Raw genomic sequence first — 23384 nt, 5'->3', positions numbered from 1 at the left:
CCCCCCCCCCGGCGCCCGCCAGCCCGCCGGCTGGCTCCGAGGAGGAGGCAGCGGCGTAGGCGGCTGCTGCGGCGGCGTCAGCGTTAGCAGAGCGTCTCCTGCGCACGCGCAGGAAACGCTCTTGCACTTTCGGGGGGATTTTAACATCCCCCCAAATTTTTTTTAAACTTTTTTTATTTTTGTGCACACGTGGGGACTGGCCCATGTGTGCACAAACCTCCCCCAGCCCCCCAGCTGCCCCCTCCGTGCTGATTCAAGTATCCGCACGGAGGGGGCAAGTTGGGAATTAGATATATAGATGAGATAACATTTCACTAGAAGATCATTGAAGCTGCTTGTACTGACAGCTTCTGTAGTCACCAGACAGAAGTCATCGCTCTGTTCAGAGCTCCTGAGTGAACTTTCTTTTTAATGGCCCCAGTGCAGAGGTAAAGGAAAGACTCATCACTTGCTTTTGTGCATAGTATAATTTTTCACTGTTTTGCCAGAGAGTTGTTTCTGTGCTGAAAACAAGAGCGTTGCAGCTGTTCAAGTATGGCCTGCTCTGCCACTTGCACAAGTTGCAGGATTTTTTCCTCTCCCCAGTTTTCTTCTTTTGAAAATACTAAATGCTTATCCATTTGTTCTTCTGAAATGTAACATTTATGTTCTGATTTTAATCCTCTGTAGCAAGTACACGTGATACGGTTTAGATCTTTGTTTTAGAGATGATCATAATAGCTGTCTAGAGGACTGAAAGCTGAAATACAGCTATGTTTTCCATGAGCCAGGACACGGGTGCCCAATCCAACTTAGAGGGAGGACTGCCCTTTAAAAATGTCTTTGTCACCCCGCCCAGCTCCAAACACTGCAAGAGAGAAGGGGCAAACAGCTCCCCCCATGGCCGTTTCTCCCAGCAAAAATGCCACTGGTGGGAAGGATGAAGACCATCCTTTCCCCTTGCAGCATTTGGAGATGTGCAAGGCAGCAAATATACTTTTAAAGGTTAGCCCCCACTCTAATGTTTAACTACAATTCAAGTCGGGGAGCCTGTAATGATATATATATTTTACTTCAAAGCAATGCCATGGGGTTGCTAATTTAATCACAGAAGCAGTGTTGTGGGAGATCAGGTGTTTAACTCTTTTCTCTCATGACATTTCCTTGATCTAAATTGCTCCCTCAGCTGCCGTTAGCCCCATGGGTCAAGAGGAGTACCTGTATGGCTGTCAGGGAGGTTCCCAAGTGTGCCGTATAATTGAGTTTGAATTGAATATAGGAGCTACTGAGGAAGGCAGCAGTTTCAGCTGTTGTTGATTTTAGGGTTTAATATTGTAGTAGCTACTTTTAGAAGAATCTGATAGCCTGCAAGGAGGTTGACATCGTGCATGTTTTATCATTTTGTAGTGATGAGTTTCCCCGAAGCTTCCTGGTTGGTGGCTCATTCTCTTAGCTGTTAAGCTGCACAAATGCAGAGTGGTTAGGTTAAAACCATGAGTTCACAGATTTTGGCCGGTGCTGGTCTTCCTTTTAATGTGAATTGCAGCTCCATCTTAACAAGAGAGCAGGTGGATGGATTCCATTGTCCAGTCACCTCTGTTAAGTGGCTGCTGATGTTAAGAGAGGAGGTGATTCACATAGAAGTGGAATGCAGATGAGCAGTTCCCCTTTTCACATGAGCATGTGGGTAGCGTTCTTCATAATGTTCACCTCTGCTGAGAAGAGTGAAAGAGCACCCAAATGAGGATGTTCTTTTTGCAGGGGGCAAACCGTTTCACAAAAAAGCACTCCCCCCCCCCTTTGGCTCTGCTGTACTGTTAATAGACAAAATGGTGAATTAGAAGCCAGCATGGACTTGGAAGTACTTGTTTATGCCGCACTGCTCTGATTTCCTCTTTGGCACAGTTTAATGCAGTGTAATATTGTGACGTCATAAGTCAATCTGACCCAGTCTAACACGACCTTTTCTTTAGCCCCCGGAAGTATTGGAGAAAAAAAGATTTGTAAAAATGCCTCAGGTTAGTTTTGTATGTGATGTTTTAAGTGTGGAAACTCCAGTGTCCTTGCTCTTCGTCAGTGCACATCCGTTATTTCTATTTTCTTTAGACTTGTCTAATTGATTCAAATATCTGCAGAGACTATCTTCTAATAGCCATTCCAAAGAGCATTGGAACATATATTGGCTGCAGTCTGGTGACCTGTGAGCAAAACAAAAAATCTGCTTGCGCTTTATGGATGAAGATGCTCCAGGCCTAGCTCAAGTTGTATGCTCAGCTAGCTGAAGTGGACATACAGCTTGTGCATGGAGCTGTGCATCCATGCACAGAAGGAGGTCTTCGAATGCAGCTTGATTTTTCTTTTTGCTGACATCAGTAGCTTGCATAAACAGATTGCACAAGGGAAGTCGTCACTCCGCAAGCAATAATCTGTTTCCATATGCAGAAGTACTACTTTGGATTTTCGCCCATTAAGTCAGTTAAAAGCTATGGCTCTGTATTAAAGGGACACTACAGTCTTTACTAAACCTGGAAATCACTGGAGACAGAATAAGCTAATGTTGTCAGACCTTGATTCTCAGGGGAGCCAGATTTCCAAAACTCAGTCCTAGATGGGGCACTAATAAATGCTTCCCTTTACAGTGTTAGATGAAGAAACTGGCAGTGTCTTTTTATTTGTAAAGATGTATGTTGCCAACAAGTAAACATTTGGGGGAACAGATTTCCGTTTTAAATAGCTGGGGGTGGACAAACTAATCTATGCAGTGAATTCAAAGATTATTGAATTTTATGGGAAAGCAAATTCAAATCCAGTCCGTAAATGTAATTTCTGGAAAACTAGTGGATTTAATGGCCTAATATTATATTAAAGAACTCCGCCCTTCTCACCCCATGCATTTTTTAGGTGATACCCAGAAACATTTTTTTTGGCTCATAAAGAGAACATTTTAGACACGTCTACACTTGTAGAGGTTCTGTACTGATTTGGCCCTGGACTTGACTTTCAGTAGGGTTTGGGAGAGGCAGAGTAAAGAGTCAGTTGAGTGAGTTTCTTCACGGGAAAATATAAAGTCAGAGAACAGGATTGCAGGCCTCATCAAGCGACCCTTGATCTCTGAACCTTTGGTAGACATTGCCCCCTTGTGTTCAGACTGTCAGTCTCTCCAACCATGACCACGTTTAGGAGAAAGTTTGAGTCCAGTGGCACCTTTAAGACCAACAAAGTTTAATTCTGGGTATAAGCTTTCTTGTGCATGCACACTTCATCCCACTGATGGTGCACATGCACACGAAATGTTGTTCTGTTGCTCCAGTCCAACACGGCCACCCACCTGAATCGCCATGTTTAGGTGATTTTCTTTCTTAGCTGATTGTCTTGGTATTCTGAAAATGCCACCAAATTATTCAGGGTCTTACCTATTAACATATGTCAGAGTACTGGTAGCTATCTTCCCCTCCCCCGATTTAAGGAAAAGTGATTGTGAGGGGGGCCATTTGGAGTGAAGTAGCAGTTGTTCTCACCCTCTGTACTAGCCTTGCCGAAGCAGCTTTTCTCCTTAAAGACAGGCATCAGTGGCAGATGGGTGATTCTTCCCCTTGGAGCAGGAAGCAGTGGCAACTTGTATCTTCCTGTCTCCACGCTGGGAGGTATCCTCCTCTTCCTTCTGTTTGTTTCCTGCCTTAGACAGGAGAGCAGGGCTTGTTAGAGAGCTCTGCCTAGGCTTCCTTTTGTTTTCACTGGAATCGACTAGCTAGGGGGGGGGGGGGGGGGGGGGGCTGTCATTGCTTGTTTCCAGGCATCTGTGCAACATGCAGTTAGGTACTCGTGGCAGAAACTCCCTGAGATAAATACTGGAGTATTTTCTAAAGTGCTGCAAATGATAGCCAATAGGTTGCCCAGCACTTTGAATCAAAATAAGTTTTCTTTTAAAGAAACTCGTAATTCTAAGCATTTTAAAATTATTAGTAAAAATTATTAGTAAACAAAAGGGCAGTTGTCCTACTTCATAATAAGGGGCACACAAGCTTGGGAGTCTGTAAAGAATTGTTGGAGGGGAGAAATACTCCACACTCAAAATATTCCCTTTTACAAATTATAAGCTCTCAAAAGTCTAAGCCACCACCCTTTCCTTTAACTGATTCTTAAGTGTTTTCAATGTTCTGTGTTTCCTGGAGCATACTTGGTACTCCTGAGGTCCTATTTTTGTTTTAATTTCCTCCCTCTGTTGGTTAATTTACAAATTAGCATTTCTTGGGATTCCAGGGGAGTACCCTGGGTATGTAGAACCCCCTGCCTTATCTGTGGGTCACCTGGTTGTGCTGCTTCTATTATTATTATTATTATTATTATTATTATTATTATTATTTTTATTAGGAACTGGTCACTTTACTGTTAGGAGTGGTGGTGACATCAGCTTGTAGATAAATTGTTCCCTGTAACGGGAACACAAAAGCGGGGAGGGCGGGGTAAAAGTGAAACAAATAAATAGTGGAAGGAAGAAGACATCTGTGATATATTGTCTGAGAATCGAGAGTGCTATAAGTAAAATTAATTTCCCTTTTTTTAGTCAAACAGGCAGCCTGCCAAACTGAATCTACTAACTTGCCAGGTGAAACCAAACGCCGAAGACAAGAAATCATTCGACCTGATATCACGTATGTTATATTTTAAAGTTAATTAGCATTTTTATTGAATGTAGTCATTGGATTGGCCTTTCAAAGGTTATTACAAAGTGGGCATTAAGACCTTGAATGCTTGTGCCAGTAGCTGCTATCCTGTGCTTGCTAAGCATAGGGTGGATGTGGGAGAAGAGACCCCTCTCAAAAGTGCAAACAGCATACGGTTGCACCAGAGTCCACAGCAACTGTGCTGCAAGCCTCCAGTCACGGATCAGTTTGCCATTGATGCCCTGGCCTGGATGGCCCAGGCTGTCCTGATCTCACCAGATCTCAGAAGCTAAGCAGGGTCAGCCCTGGTTAATATTGTGATGGGAGACCACCAAGGAAGTTCAGAGTTGCTACACAGAGGCAGGCAATAGCAAACTACCTCTGTTTGTCTCTTGCCTTGAAAACCCTACAGGTTCATCATAAGTCAGCTGCAACTCAACAGCCCTTTCCAGCACCATGCCAGTGATGCTGCTGTAACAGGCAGGGAGAAACAGCAAACCGGGACACACCGATGCGGCCACACACCCTGACATTAAGACCCTCCACCCATACGCAGAACACAGCAAAGGAGGGAGCAGAGGGAAAACACGTTTGATGGGGCATTTGCCAGACACTGAGGTGTTGGTGACAGCCATATAAATGTACTGTAAGATGGGGGGGACTCCCGGTACTGCAGTGGGGAGGCACAAAAATGGCATACCCATAGTCCCTGGTTCAAGCCCTGCACATGGCTAAGAAGCCTAAGCAACCGTCTCATGTACAATTGAACACAAGGACCTGGGATGGGCTGCACATGCAGGTTAGCTCTTACATGTTCATCACTTTGGCTGGCAATTCCACACGTGTCATCTCCCTTCTAAACTCGAAGCAGGGGTGGCTGATTAATGCCACCCTCTCCCTTTCATCTCACCAACCTTTGCAGTCTGTCCACCCCACCCCAGAAATCACGCATAGAATCATAGAATGTTAGAGTTTGAAGGGACCTTGCAGGTCATCTAGTCCAACCCCCTGCACTCTGCAGGAGCATAGCTGAAAGATAGCCCTACAACATACCCAAAAAATGGTCGTCCAGCCTCCACTTGAAAATGTCCAGGGAAGGAGCATCCACCACCTCCTAAGGCAGACTGTTCCACTGCTCAACCACTCTTACAGTTCGGAAGTTTCTCCTGATATTCAGCTGGCATCGACTCCCTTGTAATTTCCACCCGTTAGATCTAGTCTTGCAATCCGGAGCAAGAGAGAATAGATCTGCTCCATCTTCTACATGACAGCCCTTCAAATACTTGAAGACTGCAATCATGTCCCCTCTAAGCCTTCTCTTTCCCAGGCTAAACATACCCAACTCTTTCAGCCTTTCCTCATAAGACTTGGATTCCAACCCTCTCACGATCCTGGTTGCCCTCTTCTGGACACGCTCGAGCTTGTCAAAATCCTTCCTAAAATGTGGTGCCCAAAACTTCTCTTGATTTCTTGAGTATGTTGTATGTACTCCCAGTAGGAGGAGTGAGTTGCCCCTCCCCCATCTATAGATTCTCTGTCTTAAATCTGAGCCAGAGGAGTTTTAGCACTATTCTGCAATGTCTGTGCTCCTTACCTGTTTGTGCAAAGCACTTCCTTTTAGGGGCTTCCTACCACCAAAGTCTCCCTCCCGATGTGAGTTTCAAGTACGTGTGACAGGAGGCCAGAGAGAGAGAGAGCCCCATTCTGCATGCCCTATCACCAGCATTATAAGTGTCCTGGCTAGGGCTTATATAGTGCTTAGGAGGACTGTGGATGCCTTCAGATTCAGTCAGTATCCGTAGCTGTGCTAGAGCTTGGTATGGGATTGGGGAAGCTGCAGGATGGGGAGGGGGGGCTTGTATTTCCACTCTCCATGTGTTCCGTGGAGGTCTGTAACTCTGAGCCAGGGTTAGAAAGGTTAGAAAGCCCCCTCCTCCACTGACATGCTCTGGATACCACCACATTCTACATTGAAATATGTTGACATATCTTTGGTACACACCAGCCTAGGGAGTCAAGTTGCTGAGAGGCTTTAGGGCAGCGGTTCTCAACCTGTGGGTCGCGACCCCTTTGGGGGTCGAACGACCCTTTCACAGGGGTCACCTAAGACCATCGGAAAACACAAATTGTTTTTGGTATTAATCACTATGCTTCAATTATGTTCAATTTGTAACAATGAAAATACATCCTGCATATCAGATATTTACATTACAATTCATAACAGCTGCAAAATTACAGTTATGAAGTAGCAACGGAAATAATTTAATGGTTGGGGGTCACCACAACATGAGGAACTATATTAAAGGGTCGCGGCATTAGGAAGGTTGAGAACCACTGCTTTAGGGGGTTGGGATGATAAGCCTAAATCACGTATTTATTTTGTGTTCATCCTTGCCAGATATTTTTTATAAGCAACTTTAGTATCATCCATCCTCGATGCGATCAAAATGCTCCCTGCTGAAAATAGATATTTGGTGGCTTTGCTGATTCATTTCATCTTATGTTCACAGTTACTAAATATGTTTAATAACCAAAGTTTTGAATTCTTTAAAGCAACTTAATATAAAATCCTTTATATGTGTTCAGCACAGGCCCGTAGCCAGGATTTTTGGGGGGAAAGTTAAGTTACAGTTAATTAAATTAATCTGAATGCCTTTTAAGCTATCTTTTCGCAGGTCCCGTGATGTGCCCCCCCCAAAAAAAATTCTACAGTGGGAGAGAGAGAGAAGCCCATGGACAAGCCATGGTGGTCTCTCCTCAAAAATAAGTTTTCTACACACATGCGTACACACACATATATTTTTTAAAAAACCAGCCCTTCAAAAAATAAGGTTTCTGGCATGGCTTTTTGTGGGGCCAGGGTTTTAATGAAGGGGGCAGGGCCCCCAAATGCCCCACTGTAGCTATGGGCCTGGTTCAGTATTTTGAAGATCATGTGTTTGTGTTCCAGATAACAGAACATACCACTTTCAAGCTGAGGATGAGCAAGACTACGTAGCGTAAGAGTGTTTTGATACTTGTGTTGCTTGTGAAACTAATTTTGGGTAGGGCCACTTCGCATGGTATTACTAGGGGTGCTCAAACTCACGTGGGCTTGGATCCCCTCATAGTCATCAAGGGCAAATGTGTCACTGATTTATCAACTGGTATGGGATATAGTCATCAAGGGCAAATGTGTCACTGATTTATCAACTGATCAGCAAGCCATTCACGGGTGGGGGGTGGCCCCCACAACAGCTTGCTCACACTGACCTTTCTGGCATGTGTGTTGTCTCTTACATTCAAATGTTATTGTTTTCTCAGCAAGCATGTTCAAATCTGTCTTCAAAAATGAATTAATTATAGAGTCTACATTTTATTGGTCTCCTTCATGAATTCTGAGTATAGCCCGCCAGCATGGTTTTATTGCTTACAGCTTAGCCGTTCTGCAGAGGAGCTAAGCATAGCAGTTATGGTCACCCATAAAACTAGGAATGGGTTTAGAAGAACAAGGGGATGAGTTTAGTCTGGTCTCCGCAGGTAGAATGAGGCTGGGTTCTTCATATGAGTTGTTGTTTAGTCGCACAGTCGAGTCCAACTCTTCGCGACCCCATGGACAAGATCACGCCAGGCCCTCCTGTCTTCTGCCGTCCTCTGAAGTTTCCTGAATTCCATGTTCGTTGCATCGCTGACACTGTCTAACCATCTCATCCTTTCTTCTTTGACCTTCTATCTTTCCCAGCATCAGGGTCTTCTCCAGTGAGTGCTCCCTTCTCATTTGGTGGCCAAAGTATTTGAGTTTCAGCTTCAGTATCTGGCCTTCCAGGGAACAGTCAGGGTTGATTTCTTTTAGGATTGACTGATTTGATCTCCTTGCAGTCCAAGGGACTCTCAAGAGTCTTCTCTAGCACCATAGTTCAAAAGAATCTATTCTTCGGTGCTCGGCCTTCCCTATAGTCCAGCTCTCACAGCCATACATGACTACTGGGAATACCATTGCTTTGACCATAAGGACTTTTGTTGGCAGGGTGATGTCTCTACTTTTTATCATGCTAGTTAGATTTGCCATCACTCTCCTCCCAAGGAGCAGGCATCTTTTAATTTCATGGCTGCAGTCACTGTCTGCAGTGATCTTGGATCCCAGGAACGTGAAGTCTGTCACTACTTCCATGACTTCCCCTTCTATTTGCCAAGGAGTGATGGGGCCGGATGCCATGATCTTAGTTTTTTTGATGTTGAGTTTCAAGCCAAGTTTTGCGCTCTCCTCTTTCACTTTTAGCAAGAGGCTCTTTAGGTCCTCTTCACTTTCTGCCATTAGAGTGGTATCGTCTGCATATCTGAGGTTGTTGATCTTTTCCCCAGCAATCTTAATTCCGGCTTCTGAATCATCCAGGCCAGCATTTCTTAAACTCCAAGGCCAAACTTTTCTGTTATTCCGGTTACCTTTTGACTTCCTACTTTAGCATTCCAGTCCCCTATGATGATAAGGACATCATTTTTTGGTGTTAGATTTATGAGGTGTTGTAGGTCTTCATAGAACCGGTCCATAGAACATCTGAGTAGACCCGCTTAAAGATGGACTGGGTGGCCAAAACACCCTGGAGAGATCCCACTGACCCCTCAGCCCCAATACTTTCTTCTTTAGTTGGAAGGACACAGAACACCAACCCTCCAACCGCTACATAATATCGCCCAGTTAGCCTTCTCTGTCAACTTTGTACTTTTCTAAATGTAATATTACTAAACTTTTCTAATAAAAGTTGCACACTGAAAATCCATTCATGCTTACCTGAAAACAGTTCTCAAGAAAACCACAGGAATGAATTTAATATGGTCTCTGCGAGCAGAATGAGGATGCAGTCCTTCTCCCTGGGAGTAGAATTGCTTAGTGGGTTGTCCTGGAAAAGCACTCATTTCAGTACCAGTGTTTTTGCCTGCATGCAAGTTTGGTGGCTTTCCTGTTTCCTTGACCAGCTGCAGCCTCCCATTCCTCTTGGAGTGCTGCTCCAGCGGGTCTGCCAATCTTCAGGAGTCTTTTCAGGGCTTTGGGGGACCATCGCCAGAAGAAGGAGAGCATCAAACAGTGACACACACCCTACAGTGCTTTGCATTATAGCCAGTTTTGATGTGTTTGTGTAAGAACATAAGAAGAGCCCTGCTGGATCAGACCAGTGGTCCATCTAGTCCAGCATCCTGTATCACACAGTGGCCAACCAGTTCTTCTGGAGGGCCAACAACAGGGCATAGAGGCCAAGGCCTTCCCCTAATGCTGCATCCTGATTCTGGGATTCAGAGGTATAGTGCCTCTGAATGTGGAGGTTCCCCTCAGGGACCATGCCTAGTAGCCATTGATAGGCTTATCCTCCATTAATCTATATAATACCCTTTTAAGGCTGCTTATTCCTGTGGCCATCACTGCATCCTCTGACAGCAAATTCCTCATTTTAATCACTCAGTGTAAAACAGTATTATTTATTTATTATTTTATTTTATTTATTTCGATTTATAGCCCGCCCTCCCCGCAAGAGCGGGCGCCAGTTTTGATGTGTTTGTGTAAGAACATAAGAAGAGCCCTGCTGGATCAGACCAGTGGTCCATCTAGTCCAGCATCCTGTATCACACAGTGGCCAACCAGTTCTTCTGGAGGGCCAACAACAGGGCATAGAGGCCAAGGCCTTCCCCTAATGCTGCATCCTGATTCTGGGATTCAGAGGTATAGTGCCTCTGAATGTGGAGGTTCCCCTCAGGGACCATGCCTAGTAGCCATTGATAGGCTTATCCTCCATTAATCTATATAATACCCTTTTAAGGCTGCTTATTCCTGTGGCCATCACTGCATCCTCTGACAGCAAATTCCTCATTTTAATCACTCAGTGTAAAACAGTATTATTTATTTATTATTTTATTTTATTTATTTCGATTTATAGCCCGCCCTCCCCGCAAGAGCGGGCTCAGGGCGGGTCACAGACAAGCATACGCCGACACATAAAAACATTTTTTTAAAATAAATTTTTATTGAAGTATAACTGGTGATACATCCACCACCCGTGCCCCCAGTATTACCCACCTCCCTTGATTAAAAAAGATCCTTACTATCTGACAGAATTCTATATCAACCCATTGTGTTTACAATCAGGTTTCTCTTATACATTCTTGTCAATCCAGTTATATACATTTGACCACATAGTTGAAAACACTGAATTTTTCCTTCCATGGAGTTTTTGTGTTAGATTGTCCATTTCTATCACCTCAATTGCTTTGTTTATAAAGTCTAGCCTGTCCGGGATTTCATTTCTTTTCCAGTAACTGCAATTCTAGCTGCCGCTAACAAATTCGTCAAGAACATGTTTATCTTTCTTTTCCCAACTCTCTGGTAGTATATTCAATAAAAATATTTCAGGGTCCAATGTTATTTGCAATTTTGTTGCCTGCGTAATCACCTGATGTACCTCTTTCCAGTATTTCTTTACCGCATCACAGGACCACCAAGTATGGAAGAACGACCCGATCTGTGTTTTACATTTCCAACACTTGTTGCTACTTCCTGGATAGATCTTGGCCACTCTGGTGGGGGTTAAATACCATCAATGGCATATCTTAAACAGGTTTTCCTTTAATGAGACCGCCTTTAACTGTCTCATGTTTTTCCATATCCCTTCCCATTTCCGCGGGTCAATTGTTTTCCCTATATTGTTATTCCATTTTGTCAAGGGTGTTTTTTTATTTTTATCTTGTACTCTATTTTCTAGTAAGAGAGAATATATTTTACCTATTATTTTTACTTCCGGACCCAATAAAATTTTATCTAATTCTATAAAATTTTTATTTATCCCTGTTTGAATATCTTTGCTGTATTTAGATGTTAATTGGTTTCTTTCCCACCATGTTAGTTTAACCTGATGAGATTGTAAGGTCTCTTGTGATTTTAATTCGTTATTCTTGTTTAATAGTACCTCATAGCTCAGCGCTCGGGTTTCCGTCATCAAAGTTGGTAAAGAGATGACCTCCAGGGGGGCAACCCATCTCGGTATTTTATCGTAATAATTAGTTTTTATTTCCTTCCATATTTTTATTAGGGAAGCTCTGATTCGGTGTTGATGGAAGTACGAATGTTTTTCTGTTCCTTCACTTAGAAAATAGTGCCACCCGGCCATTAAATTATGGCCTTCTAGGCTTAAAGTCCTCTGGTCTCTGAGCAAAATCCATTCGCGAAGCCATGTCAGTGCTGCAGCCTGATAGTATAACCGCCAATTCGGTACCGCCAATCCGCCCTTCTTTGTTTTTTCTTGTAAAGAGTAAATCTTTATTCTAGGTTCCCCCCCCCAGATAAAATCTGAGGTTAAAAAAAACATTTTTAAAAGCATTTAAACATTATACGACATTACAAAATTACAAATATAAATATAAAGTGCTCCAGATATTCCACAACGATGACGAACTTACTGCTGCTCTGCTAGCTCAGTGTCCTCTGTTCCGGACAATGCCGGCGTTCTTCCTCCAGGGCCAGGTAATGATGGTACCATAGTGGCGGCTCCTACTCCTATTTCCTCTTGTGCATCTTGAACCTACCGCCCGTCAATTTCAGTGTAAGCTAGTTTGCAAATAGGAATGTTGAACAGGCACATGGACTAAGAGCTAGGTTTGGCTGCATCCCCTCAAAACGCGTCCACAATAGGCAAGGTGTTTGTGCTTCCATAATACACAACACTATCCTTATATACAGACTGTCAGTCCTTATTGTTATAACCATTTCTGTGGGGACTGTGAACGTTAATTTCCCACTATTGGAGACAATGATCAAATAGTTTTCTTGATATAGCCATGCAAAGAGCACTCATACAGATTGCTGTAAAGATTTTTCTTTCCCACATGCCCTTTGTTCAATATATTAATCAGTGTATGTAGTTTTGGCTGTTGTGGGGAACCATTCATCTGAGGCCGGAGATCATAATAGATCAGATGATGTAATTCATTTTGCCCTTCAGAATTTAGCACTGGCTTGGCTACTCAGGTCTTGAATGAGAAGTATCCTGTTAATTGTACAGCTGAATGCTTACAAAAAAAAAGCTGTTTCTGAGACATACCAACTTCTCCTTACACTATTCAATCAGCAATGTATTATATAAAACATGAATCATGGAGCTCAAACATATTTGCAGTAGATCATTTTTTATTTATTTTTTGTTAAATAGACTAAAATCATGTTCTTTCTTGGCCTAATGTGAAATGAGTCATGCCTCCTCTTGTGATTTCTAGGCATAATTTGATCAGCAATTCAGTTCTGGGAGGAGGATTTCTGCCCACTTATCAAAGTTTTATCCGTTTAATATTTTACAAACTTTATATTCCACCTTTCTGCCATAATAAGGGCCACAAAGTCAGCTAACAAATTAAAAGGTACTGGATAAAAATCACATTTTAAAGCCATTAATGGATCATTAAAACAATTAGAACAGGGCTAGAATACATACAACAAAATAAAAACAGCAATTAGTACATTGGTCAGGAAGGACGGATCACTGAAGGAATGCCAGACAAAACAAAAAAATCTTCTCCCACAGGCAGAAAATGGCGCAGAAGGAGATAAATGTGTCTCAATGGGGAGAGAGTTCCAGAGCTTTGGGGCCATGACCAAAAAGACCCTCTCCTGAGTTGCCACCTGCCTAACTTCAGAAAGCAAGGTCACCCAAAGCAGGGCCTCCAAAGGTGACCGTAGTGGTAGGCCAGGTTTCTAAGGGAGTAGGTGGTCATTCAGGTATGTTGGTCTTGAATGACTTTGAAAATCAACCCCAGCACCTTGAATTATGCTGGAACAAATTGGAAGCCAGTGTAGCAGGCCTGCCTTGTGCTTCAGGTAGTAGAACCTTCCGGAACAGGTACCTAGAGAATCAGCTTTACATTGAAACACCTGGCTGCTGTTCCTTCCCTTGCCTTTACTCTTCTCTCTTTTAGTTCCTCTCTGTAAGAGGACATAAAAATGGGACTTCACAAGGTGGAATGCCTTGGGCGGATTCTATTCTTTGCCCCTTTGCTGCAAAGGCAAAGCCAGTCCTGAAAGAACAGTTTTGTCCCTTCTAAACTGTTCACTGTCATACCGGGGGGGGGGGGGAATACAATAATTTACCTTACCTGCAGTAAGCCTATCCATCCTTTGCTCCAAGTCAGGTTTCTGTGTGAGTGGTTTACACATTATGACCAATGTTCCCTCTAAGCTGAGTTAGTGTGCGCTGGCTCACTGTTTTTTTAGCCTCCGGCTCACACATTTTTTGTCTTCGCTCAAGAAGGATGGCTCCAGAGCAAACTGATTTATGCAGTAGCCAAATTGTTTGCTCACAACTTTAATGCCAGTCGCTCACAAAGTAGATTTGTTTGCTCACAAGGCTCCACAGCTTAGAGGGGACATTGATTATGACCGTGCTGGACAGAAGGCCTGAGCCACACTTCTGCTTTTCCTAGTTCCAAGCAAGGAGAGATGTGGGAGCCATCTGATCACTTGACGTGTTTCTCGTACAGCTAGGAAGCAGCACAGTCTTGTGGCGGTGGTGGGAAATGGTGGTTCCTTTCCTCATCAGCTACAGCCCAAGAGAACAAAGTAATGCTGTTCAGCTTCAGTGGCTAGGAATCTGTTTGCTGCTAAGAGCATTCTTTAAAACTGTCAATGCTAAATTGGATTCCTTAAGTCTGCAAATAGAACTTTGATGCCTGCTATAAATTAATAAAAGCTAATGACACTTTTCCTGTCTTAGAAATTTAAACAAGCATTACAAATTGTTGTAGTGCTATTTGTTCAAAAGCATTTTGTTTCAGGCAATTACTTATAAATTAATCACATAGCATAATATATCTCTGTGAGACACTGTTAATTTGGTTTGCAGTGTGCTTGATGTATTGGTGGGCAACGAATGGCTATATTGCAATTTTAAACATGTCAGGATCTGCCTCATAAAGTAATGCACGAGCTAAAATGTAGAGATTAAAATAAAACATAAGTATGTGTTTGCTTGGTGACTAATCAGATTCTGAGTAATAAATCTTAATGACATTTGCAAATAATAATTTAAGGATTAAGTCTCAATCCTTTGTGTACGAAGTGGGAAAATGCTGGCAAACTCTTTTATCAAGTCAGAAGTTGCTGTCTACTGATTCTAGCGGCCACTTGTATTTAGACCTTCCTGCATTCTTTTTCTTGTATGTATCTTTCTAAGGAAATAGTTTAAAAGAAAATTTCAGTTATAGGATTTGATCTCCAATTCAAAATGATATTTTCCTATGAGGACCCTTATGCCTGTGAAATCTTGCTTACAGGTTTCCCCTTGGAGGCTTTCTCAGTCTTGACTGCTTAACACCAAACAAATGTGACCTTATTACCCCATCTTGTGGTATTTCAGTAGTATGGCTAGTTTAAGCAACGTGCTGCAGAGCATTAAGTGAGACTCGTTTAGTCTTTCCTAACAGAAAGAAACGTCTCCCCCCTCTTTCCACCTCCCCTCTTCATTTGCTTTCTGTATTTCTTGCCCTTCTCACTCAGATGAGAACCACATCCAGACTGGTGGGAAGTTCCTTCCCTTGGGCCTAGAGATTAGGATAACTTCCAACATTCTGTCTCCACCAATGGGAGGCTACCCTCCTTCCGTTCATTACCAGCAGGGGTCGTTTCGTAGAAAAAGAGCTAGGGGAACTCATTAGCATAACTCATTAGCATATGCCACACCCCCTGACATCAGGGGCCCGGCAGTGGACCTGCAAGGCCGGCGGGAGTGCGAGGAAGCCTCGCCAAGGTCCTCCCTGGCCCCAGGCAGGCAGGGGTGGGGAGAGGCGGGGAGGAAGCAACTTACCCTCCCTCTTCTCCTGCCTCCTCCTGGGTGAATGAGGGCCGGAAGCAGGGGGCGGGGCTTCGTTGTGTGCCCCGCCCCCCGCACCTCACCCGGGGGAACTGCGATCCCCCCCCGAATCGACCTCTGAATACCAGCCTCAGAATAGAGAATGTGGAGTATGAAGGGCACTGTCCTGACAATATTCTAGCTTAGGCCTTCTCATTCTAGTCAAGCCATCCTTTTTTCTCTTTGACTTCTCTTCAGTATTTAAAAAGAAAAACAAAAAAAAATCCCCCTTGGCTGCACCTGTTTAAGCCATCTCTGTTAAGGCTACGTTGGCCTGACAGTCTAGGCTTGCCAAGTCCCCCCGGGGGGCGGGGAAACCCCTGCCCCAGAGGCCCGTTCCCCGCCACCGGCAGATCGGGCCCCGGGGGGAACCCCACCCCCCAAACTATGCGGCGTGCATGTCCCCCGGAAGTGACGCGACCACGCCGGGCACGCTGGGGGCGGGGCCACGATCATCTGAGGGAAAGCTCTATGGTTTTCCCTTGGATGGTCGTGGCCCCGCCCCCAGCGTGCCCAGCATGTTCGTGTCACTTCCGGGTGACGTCGCGGCGCGCGCACTCCAGGAGCGAGCCGAGAGTCCCCCCCTGCAACAACAGGTAGGACTTGGCAACCCTATGACAGTCTCTTGATTAGATCTTGAGAGGTCCAGATTTTCTTTTAGGGCCTCTCTCATTCAAGGGAGCTTGCCCCACCAAGGGCTCATCCATACTGCACGGCATAGTAGAGTCCCAGCAAGGGCGAAGAGCCTCAAGACCGTCATTTTGGAAGCTGAGGATTGGCTCATCTTGACACCTGAAGTCCTTTCTGGCATGAACAAATGCTGGAGGAGCCTGATCTGCTGCCACTCTTCCAGACAGGGATTGCATGTAGCAGGTAGCCCATATGGGTTCCCAGGAAACAGGAGTGGAACTTGCTAAAGCAGCATGGTGCTGATGCCATTATATGAGGGATCGTTCAGAACATGCTTCATGTTGCTTGCAGTCATCAAGAAGAACATGGACAGTAGAGCCAGTGGCTCTGAATAAAGTCATTCATATCAATAAGATTCAGAAAGATTCTATGACATCAACCATAACCTCTTTAGTTCGGGTTTTACCATTCGGCATGGCTCCCATGCCAAACATCTTCACCCAGCTCATGGTGACCCGCATGAAGGCTTTTGCTACACATAGCCATTCTTATCTGAATGACTTGCTACTGAAATACCCATCCAGGGAACAAGCCATGTAAGAAATGACGAATGGCAGCCTAATACCTGTTTGTCAGGTATCAGTAATCTCTCAAACAAAAGAGCCCCATGATTGTGACTCAGCATTTCCAACAGCTGGGTGGTGTCACAGATGAGAAGGTTCCTTCCTCAAGTCTGAAAGGGTAGGTAATGAAGGCAGTGAGACTAGCAGACTCTTTGAAGTCAGCTGATAGTGTTTTAGTTGATCTCCTGGCCAATGGTGACTTGCATCAACTTGTTTCATTGCATGCAATATCGCTTCCATCTTATTACGGTGGTATTACCTAGAGGTGTGTGATCCAGATCTCAGTATTTTTAGTGTAGTGTGGTTATCTATCCTTTATCCTTAGATGTAATCCCCCCCATTTTTTAACTTTTGTTGTTATTTTCGATACAATACAAAAATAAACATTTGCATAAAATGGAACAGATATTCGGTAATAGGATCTTCCACCCAATCATCACAGGGGAAAAGATTTTTCAGAATAATATTAATTAGGTAACTCCAAGAATGCACATCTCTGGTCTGCAACACAGCTACATTGGTAGAAGAGAGCAAGAGTCCAGTAGCACCTTATAGGCTAACAAAATGTGTGGCAGGATAGGAGCTTTCATGAGTCACTTCAGGTACCTGAAGAAGGGAGGAGTGACTCACAAACGCTCATCCCCTGCCACAAAAATTGTTAATCTTTAAAGTGCTACTGGACTCTTGCGCTTTTCTGCTGCTGCAGACAGACTAGCATGGCTACCTGTCTTGATGTAGCTATGTGTATAGGATTAAACCCCTCAGGCCAGTCCAGGGATGGGAGGCAATCCTATATTTTTCCAGTACATTTTCCAGTACAACAACCCACAGAGGTAGGCTACCCTCTCTGGATTCAGAACAATATCCCACAAGAACCTCTACACTTAGTCCCTCACCAGCCTTACCAGAAAGATATCACAGGAGAAGGCAGGAGGCTTTTAGAAATCAATATTTCTATACACTATGTTGGTGGTGCTTGTTACCTCTCTTAAGGACATTTGTAAAGCTGTAAAATGGACATCTTTTCCAGCCCCATCAAGGGCATTGTTTCAAGTCTTTATTATCAGCACACCCCTACTTATCCTGCTGCGGCTCCATCAGACACTTGTCTTTCCTAGACGGTGGTATTAGAAAAAATAGCCTTACATTTAAAACCTTTGTATTTTTTATTAGATGGATATCCGTACTGACCAACAGCAAGGAAGAAGCTTTAAATATGGCATTCCGTGGAGAGCAAAGTGCAGGCGAGAATAGTTTAGAGGATCTTACAAAAGCCATTATTGATGACATACAGAGATTACCTGGAAACGACGTCTGCTGTGATTGTGGATCATTAGGTATTTATGTACATTAAATGTGTTTTAGATGACATAACTGTGAAGAGTTTTCACATAGAAACTGAGATCTGTAGATTCAGTATGACACAGTAGTTAGAATGCCTTAGTAGGACTGGGGAGATAGGGGTTCAAATCCCCATTCTTCCATGAAGCTGAACACACATGAAGGTATAAATCTGCCTTATCCTGAGTCAAACCATTAGTCCACCAAAGTCAGTATTGTCTACTCAGACTGGCAATGTCTCTCCAGGGTCTCAGGCTGAGGTCTTTCACATACCCACTTCTTGATTCTTAAGTGGAGATGCTGGGGATTGAACCTGGAACCTTTTGCATGCCAAGCAAATGCTCTGCCACTGCGACACAGCCCCACCCCAAAGTTCACTGGGAGACCTTGTGTTAGTCACTCTCTGTTAACCTATCCTACCTCACAGGGTTGTTTTGAGGCTAAAATGGAGGCGTGGCGAACCATATATTCTACTCTGAGCTTGTTGGAGGAAGGGCAGGATAAAAATAGATTGGTATCAGTAGCTGTCTTGCGGCCACGGAATAGCTATCAAAACAATTTGAACAAGGAAAATAATACTTTTTAAACATCACTTTTTTATCCTCTGCTTTTTTTGTGTTCAGATCCAACATGGCTTTCAACTAACCTGGGCATTTTAACCTGTATAGAGTGTTCTGGAATTCACAGGGAAATGGGTGTTCATATTTCTCGAATCCAGTCTTTAGAGCTAGACAAATTAGGAACGTCTGAACTCTTGGTAAGCAATATTTTAAAATGGCTATCTTGAGAACACTTACATACTGGCTGTTACCACTAATGGCAATAGTAGTGTTGTTGTTTTCTCTTTCAATATGCATGCTTTTTTAGGGATCTTAATTCTATAATTAAATGTGAAGTTATGAGTGACATTATGTTGCATTTCATAAGGAAAGGGTGTCTCATGTGTCTCTTCTGCAGTTCTGTGGGCTGGCCTGTCTTATAAGATGTTAAACATGAGTTATGTTTCAAAATGCTGCTTTAAAAATCCTATACCAAAAGCCAAGCCCCTAATGACACCATCTTTTGTCCCTTTCACAGCTGGCCAAGAATATAGGAAACAATAGTTTTAATGACATTATGGAGGGGAATTTACCAAGTCCTTCTCCAAAACCTACTCCATCAAGTGATATGTAAGTAATGAAATAAACAATATACAGTAAAAGCTTTGTTACCCATCAGTCATGGGGGGCGAGGGGTGTTACCAGTGAGCTTATAACTCTGCCTTACCCCTCTACATGAAGAAAACCATGGCGACCAAACTCTGTGGTGACCGCCGTCATGCCTGGTGGGACTTTTATGCTTCTCCCAAAATCTCTATGCAGCAGACAGGGCAAACAGCGGATGACATCAGCTGGCATCATCAGCTACCAAAAGACCCATAGTAACCCAAGGCATCAAAGTGGCTAGCTAAGGAGGAGGGAGCAAGGTGCATGTGCCCCAAAATGCAGCCGTATGGTGGCTAGGAGGTAGACCATTGCCCTCAGGCCTATGCTGGTTAACAGAGTTTTCTGGATATTCAAATGCTGGGTGACAAAGCTTTTACTGTATGTAAAAAAAAATGTTGGAAATGGCTGCCTTTTCCCCTGTATTAAGAGGGACAACATAACACCAAACTAAGAAATTCATTTAGCTAACAGACTTCTATGTCAGACAGCTTGTCAGATGGCATTCCTCAAGGAATCTAGGGGATTTTTTCTTCCTGAATTTTTTAAAATCCCTAACTGCTCACTTGGTTGAAGTCATACTCGTGCAGTGGAATAAGACTGGAGAAACATTTCTAGAAGAAGTGTCCAGGTAGCACTGATGTTTAACCCTGTAACCTGATCAGTGGATGAGGAGATGTATCTGCTCCTTTTCATCCCTGAGTGAAGACGCTTGCTTGGACTATAAAGGTATGATTGGCAAGGTATTGAGCCATAGAGCTTTTATTGGACAAAGGGAGAAGAAAGTATTATCATTATTTATTCAATTTGTACCCCGCCCTATCCCACAAGTGGGCTCAGAGATGGTAGACAGACAGACATGCTCAGAGCTAGTTCAGATATTACTTTTTGTAGAAGTTTATTCCCATGACTTCATGCACAGGAAAATAAGATCCTCATCAGTTCATAGTGTCCAGTGAATTCCCAGAGCTCAATGTGTGGCACTAAGGTTGCCAAGAGGCACTTACCTTGCCGGCGGGGGACTCCTGTGTGGATCCCGGCGTGCCGCATGCACGTCACAGGGAAGTGATGTCATGACGCCGGGCACACTGGGGGCGGGGCCACGACCATACAAGGGAAAACCATAGAGTTTTCCCTTGTATGGCCATGGCCCCGCCTGGGCTAGCATTTTTACTAGCTAACTAAAAATTCCAGTAGCTTATGCTTTCTGGATTGTGTCTCATGATGTGAAAATATTATAGCTATCCGTGCATGTCTGCTTATGTGCTGAGCCCTGCTTCTGGCTACAGCACCTCAAAGAAACACCTTCTGTTTTGAGTTCCAAAAAAACACTGTGGTCTTCTGTTGCCTCCAGCCACCACTTAACCTATTTCTGACTTGTTTGTGCCCCTAATGCTTCCAGAGTATGTCTGTCTTAATGCCTGTCTTCTGACATGCTTTCACTCATCCCTTCTAGCATTTCCACATGATGTGCAGGCAATTAGAGGTCCCTTGCATAAGGCAGGACCTGTGGGCCAGCCACATTTGCTGTATGAGAAATGTTGCTTAGGGCACCATGTCCAGCCATCTTGTCAAGGTTTTCTTCATTCCTCTAAGGGTTTGGATATATACTTTTAAAAAACTGAAAACACTCTCAATACTTATCTTCCTTACCCAGGATAGTACTTTCATTTGGCCTCGGTGGCTAGACATTTGCATTTTTTAGATGGTACAGGGACTGAACATTTTTTCTGTACCATCTGCTCTTAGGAAAAGGAGCAAAAAAAATGGACAGATCACTGTACTGCTAATTTGTTCTCTGGTAAGTTATTAAGAACCGCTTGCTGGTGCTTCTGTGATTTCTAACAATATATTCCTCATTTTCAGGACTGCACGTAAAGAATTTATTACTGCTAAGTATGTAGATCACAAGTTCTCCAGAAAGACCTGTGCATCTGCAGCAGCTAAATTGAATGAACTACTTGAGGCTATTAAATCCAGGGATTTACTTGCACTAATACAAGTCTATGCAGAAGGGGTAGAGCTAATGGAGCCACTGCTGGAGCCTGGACAGGTAAGCTATCTCAAAAGTATAGCAGTTTAGAGAAGGTTTAGAAAGATGTACCTAAGTTGCATCAGAACAATGCAGCTCATCTCGAAGTGGGCTGCTGTTACTCTCTGTATTCTTTTGTCCGGAAATAATTTACTTTACATTAGGAATGCTGGTGTGCTGGCTTCCTGAATTTATCACAGTTGGCGTGTGTGTGTGTGAATAATTCTGTTAATGTCTTTAATGTATTCTGTCTGAAACGAGTTGTCTCTATCATAACTATTTCTACTAACTTACACTTACTTGTCTTGTTTCTAGGAGCCAGGTGAAACTGCCCTTCATGTAGCAGTCCGGTCAGCTGACCAGACCTCACTCCATCTGGTTGACTTCCTTGTACAAAACTGGTAGAGATTGTTTTCTTATATTCTATTTTGAAAGTGCTGAATCTGTTCCCTGATAGTGAGGCACAATATCTAATTGCTCTCGGAATGAATTTATATATAAGAAGAAGAAGAGATTGGATATATACCCCGCCCTTCACTTGGAGTCTCAGAGCGGCTTACAAACTCCTTTCCCTTCCCCTCCCCACAACAGGGTGGGGCTGAGAAAGCTCTTGACAGAAACTGTTCTTTTTCAAGGACAGCTGTGCCAGAGCTTGTGACTGACCCAAGGTCACATCAGCAGGTGCAAGTGGAGGAGTGGGGAATCAAACCCAAACTGGCTGTGCTAGATCATACAGCTGTATCAATGGCTACTTACCATGGTGACTGAGGGGAACTGCTACAATTCAGAGGTACTAAACCTCTGAATCCCAGAGCCAGGAGGCAACATCAGGAAAAGGCCTCGGCCTCTATGCCCGGTTGTTGGCCCTCCAGGGGAACTGGGTGGCCACTGTGTGAGATGGGTCGCTGGACTAGATCGGCTATTGGTCTAATCCAGCACAGCTCGTCTTATGTTCTTACATTAAGCAGCAATCTAGTTTCTTTTTCTAGCATGCTTCTCAGACGTTGAGAGATAAACTTTCCAGAAATCTTTATGGTCACTTCCAGGTTTGGGCACAGTAACCCCCCCAGTACAATAATGAACAGTCCTGGGAAACCTATCTGCAGTTTTGACAGAGTTAGAAATGCATGCATGCCTCTTCCCAAGTGTGGAGAACAAGAAGATTTTCTGTATAATATTCTACCCGAGAGAAGACCAGAATGGTGGGATGGATCCTACTGTAGATAAGATGGGAGAATAGTGTAGATACCATTACTTTTTTTAATCTCAGAGGACTTAGAGGGTCAGCAAAGCTACTGCTACTGGCTTGTTAGATGACCATCTGTGCACAGTTTTCCCATACCGGATGAGATTCAAGGTTCTGGATCAGATTTGCATACCGGATCAGATTCAAGGTTGTGGTACTAACCTTTAAGACCCTAAATGGTCTGGGACCAACATATCTTTGGGACCGCCTCTCCTGGTACATCCCCCAAAGAGCATTACGCTCAGATGAGAAGAATTTACTGGTAATCCCTGGCCCAAAAAGCATCCGACTGTCCTCAACCAGAGCCAGGGCTTTTCCAGCTGTGGCCCTGGCCTGGTGGAACTCTCTGCCGAATCACATCCCTGCCCTGTGGGACCTAATGCAGTTCTGCAGGGCTTGTAATACAGAGATGTTCTGCCAGGCCTGTGGTTGAGGATGGCCAATGTTTTTTTTCCCATCTAGCCTGACTCCTTCCTTTCCTTCTCCCTCAATGGGGAGAAGGACACTAAATTGTCTGTTTTATGCGCCATATGCAGGGGTTGTTTCGTAGAAAAATAGCTAGGGGAACTCATTAGCATATGCCACACCCCCTGACATCACCGGAAGTGTGTCATAAGGCCACACACCCCACCCCCAACAGTCCCGGCCGCCGCCGGCCTTGCAGCTCCACTGCTGAGCCCCATGAGGGGCCCGGCGGTGGACCTGCAAGGCCGGTGGGAGTGCAAGGAAGCCCCGCAAAGGCCCTCCCCGGCCCCAGGCAGGCAGGGGTGGGGAGAGGCGGGGAGAAAGCAACTTACCCTCCCCCTCC

The 23384-nt window shown here is 44.1% G+C and overlaps 1 protein-coding gene across 1 annotated transcript in view; it reads left to right on the top strand.

Moving 5' to 3' along the window:
* The window catches only part of ASAP1 (ArfGAP with SH3 domain, ankyrin repeat and PH domain 1), a 270879-nt gene that overhangs the window by 212895 nt on the left and 34600 nt on the right, over positions 1-23384 (top strand). Inside the window, exons 15-21 of the mRNA XM_015415263.1 lie at positions 4544-4631; positions 7594-7642; positions 17929-18092; positions 18720-18853; positions 19174-19265; positions 21165-21351; positions 21646-21731. Coding sequence (XP_015270749.1) covers positions 4544-4631; positions 7594-7642; positions 17929-18092; positions 18720-18853; positions 19174-19265; positions 21165-21351; positions 21646-21731 — 800 coding nt within the window. The remainder of the gene's footprint in view (positions 1-4543; positions 4632-7593; positions 7643-17928; positions 18093-18719; positions 18854-19173; positions 19266-21164; positions 21352-21645; positions 21732-23384) is intronic.

The sequence above is a fragment of the Gekko japonicus genome, unplaced genomic scaffold (assembly GCF_001447785.1).
Source record: "Gekko japonicus isolate JY-2015 unplaced genomic scaffold, Gekko_japonicus_V1.1 scaffold1963, whole genome shotgun sequence".
Lineage (NCBI taxonomy): Eukaryota > Metazoa > Chordata > Lepidosauria > Squamata > Gekkonidae > Gekko > Gekko japonicus.
This window is presented reverse-complemented; position numbering and strand designations above follow the sequence as displayed.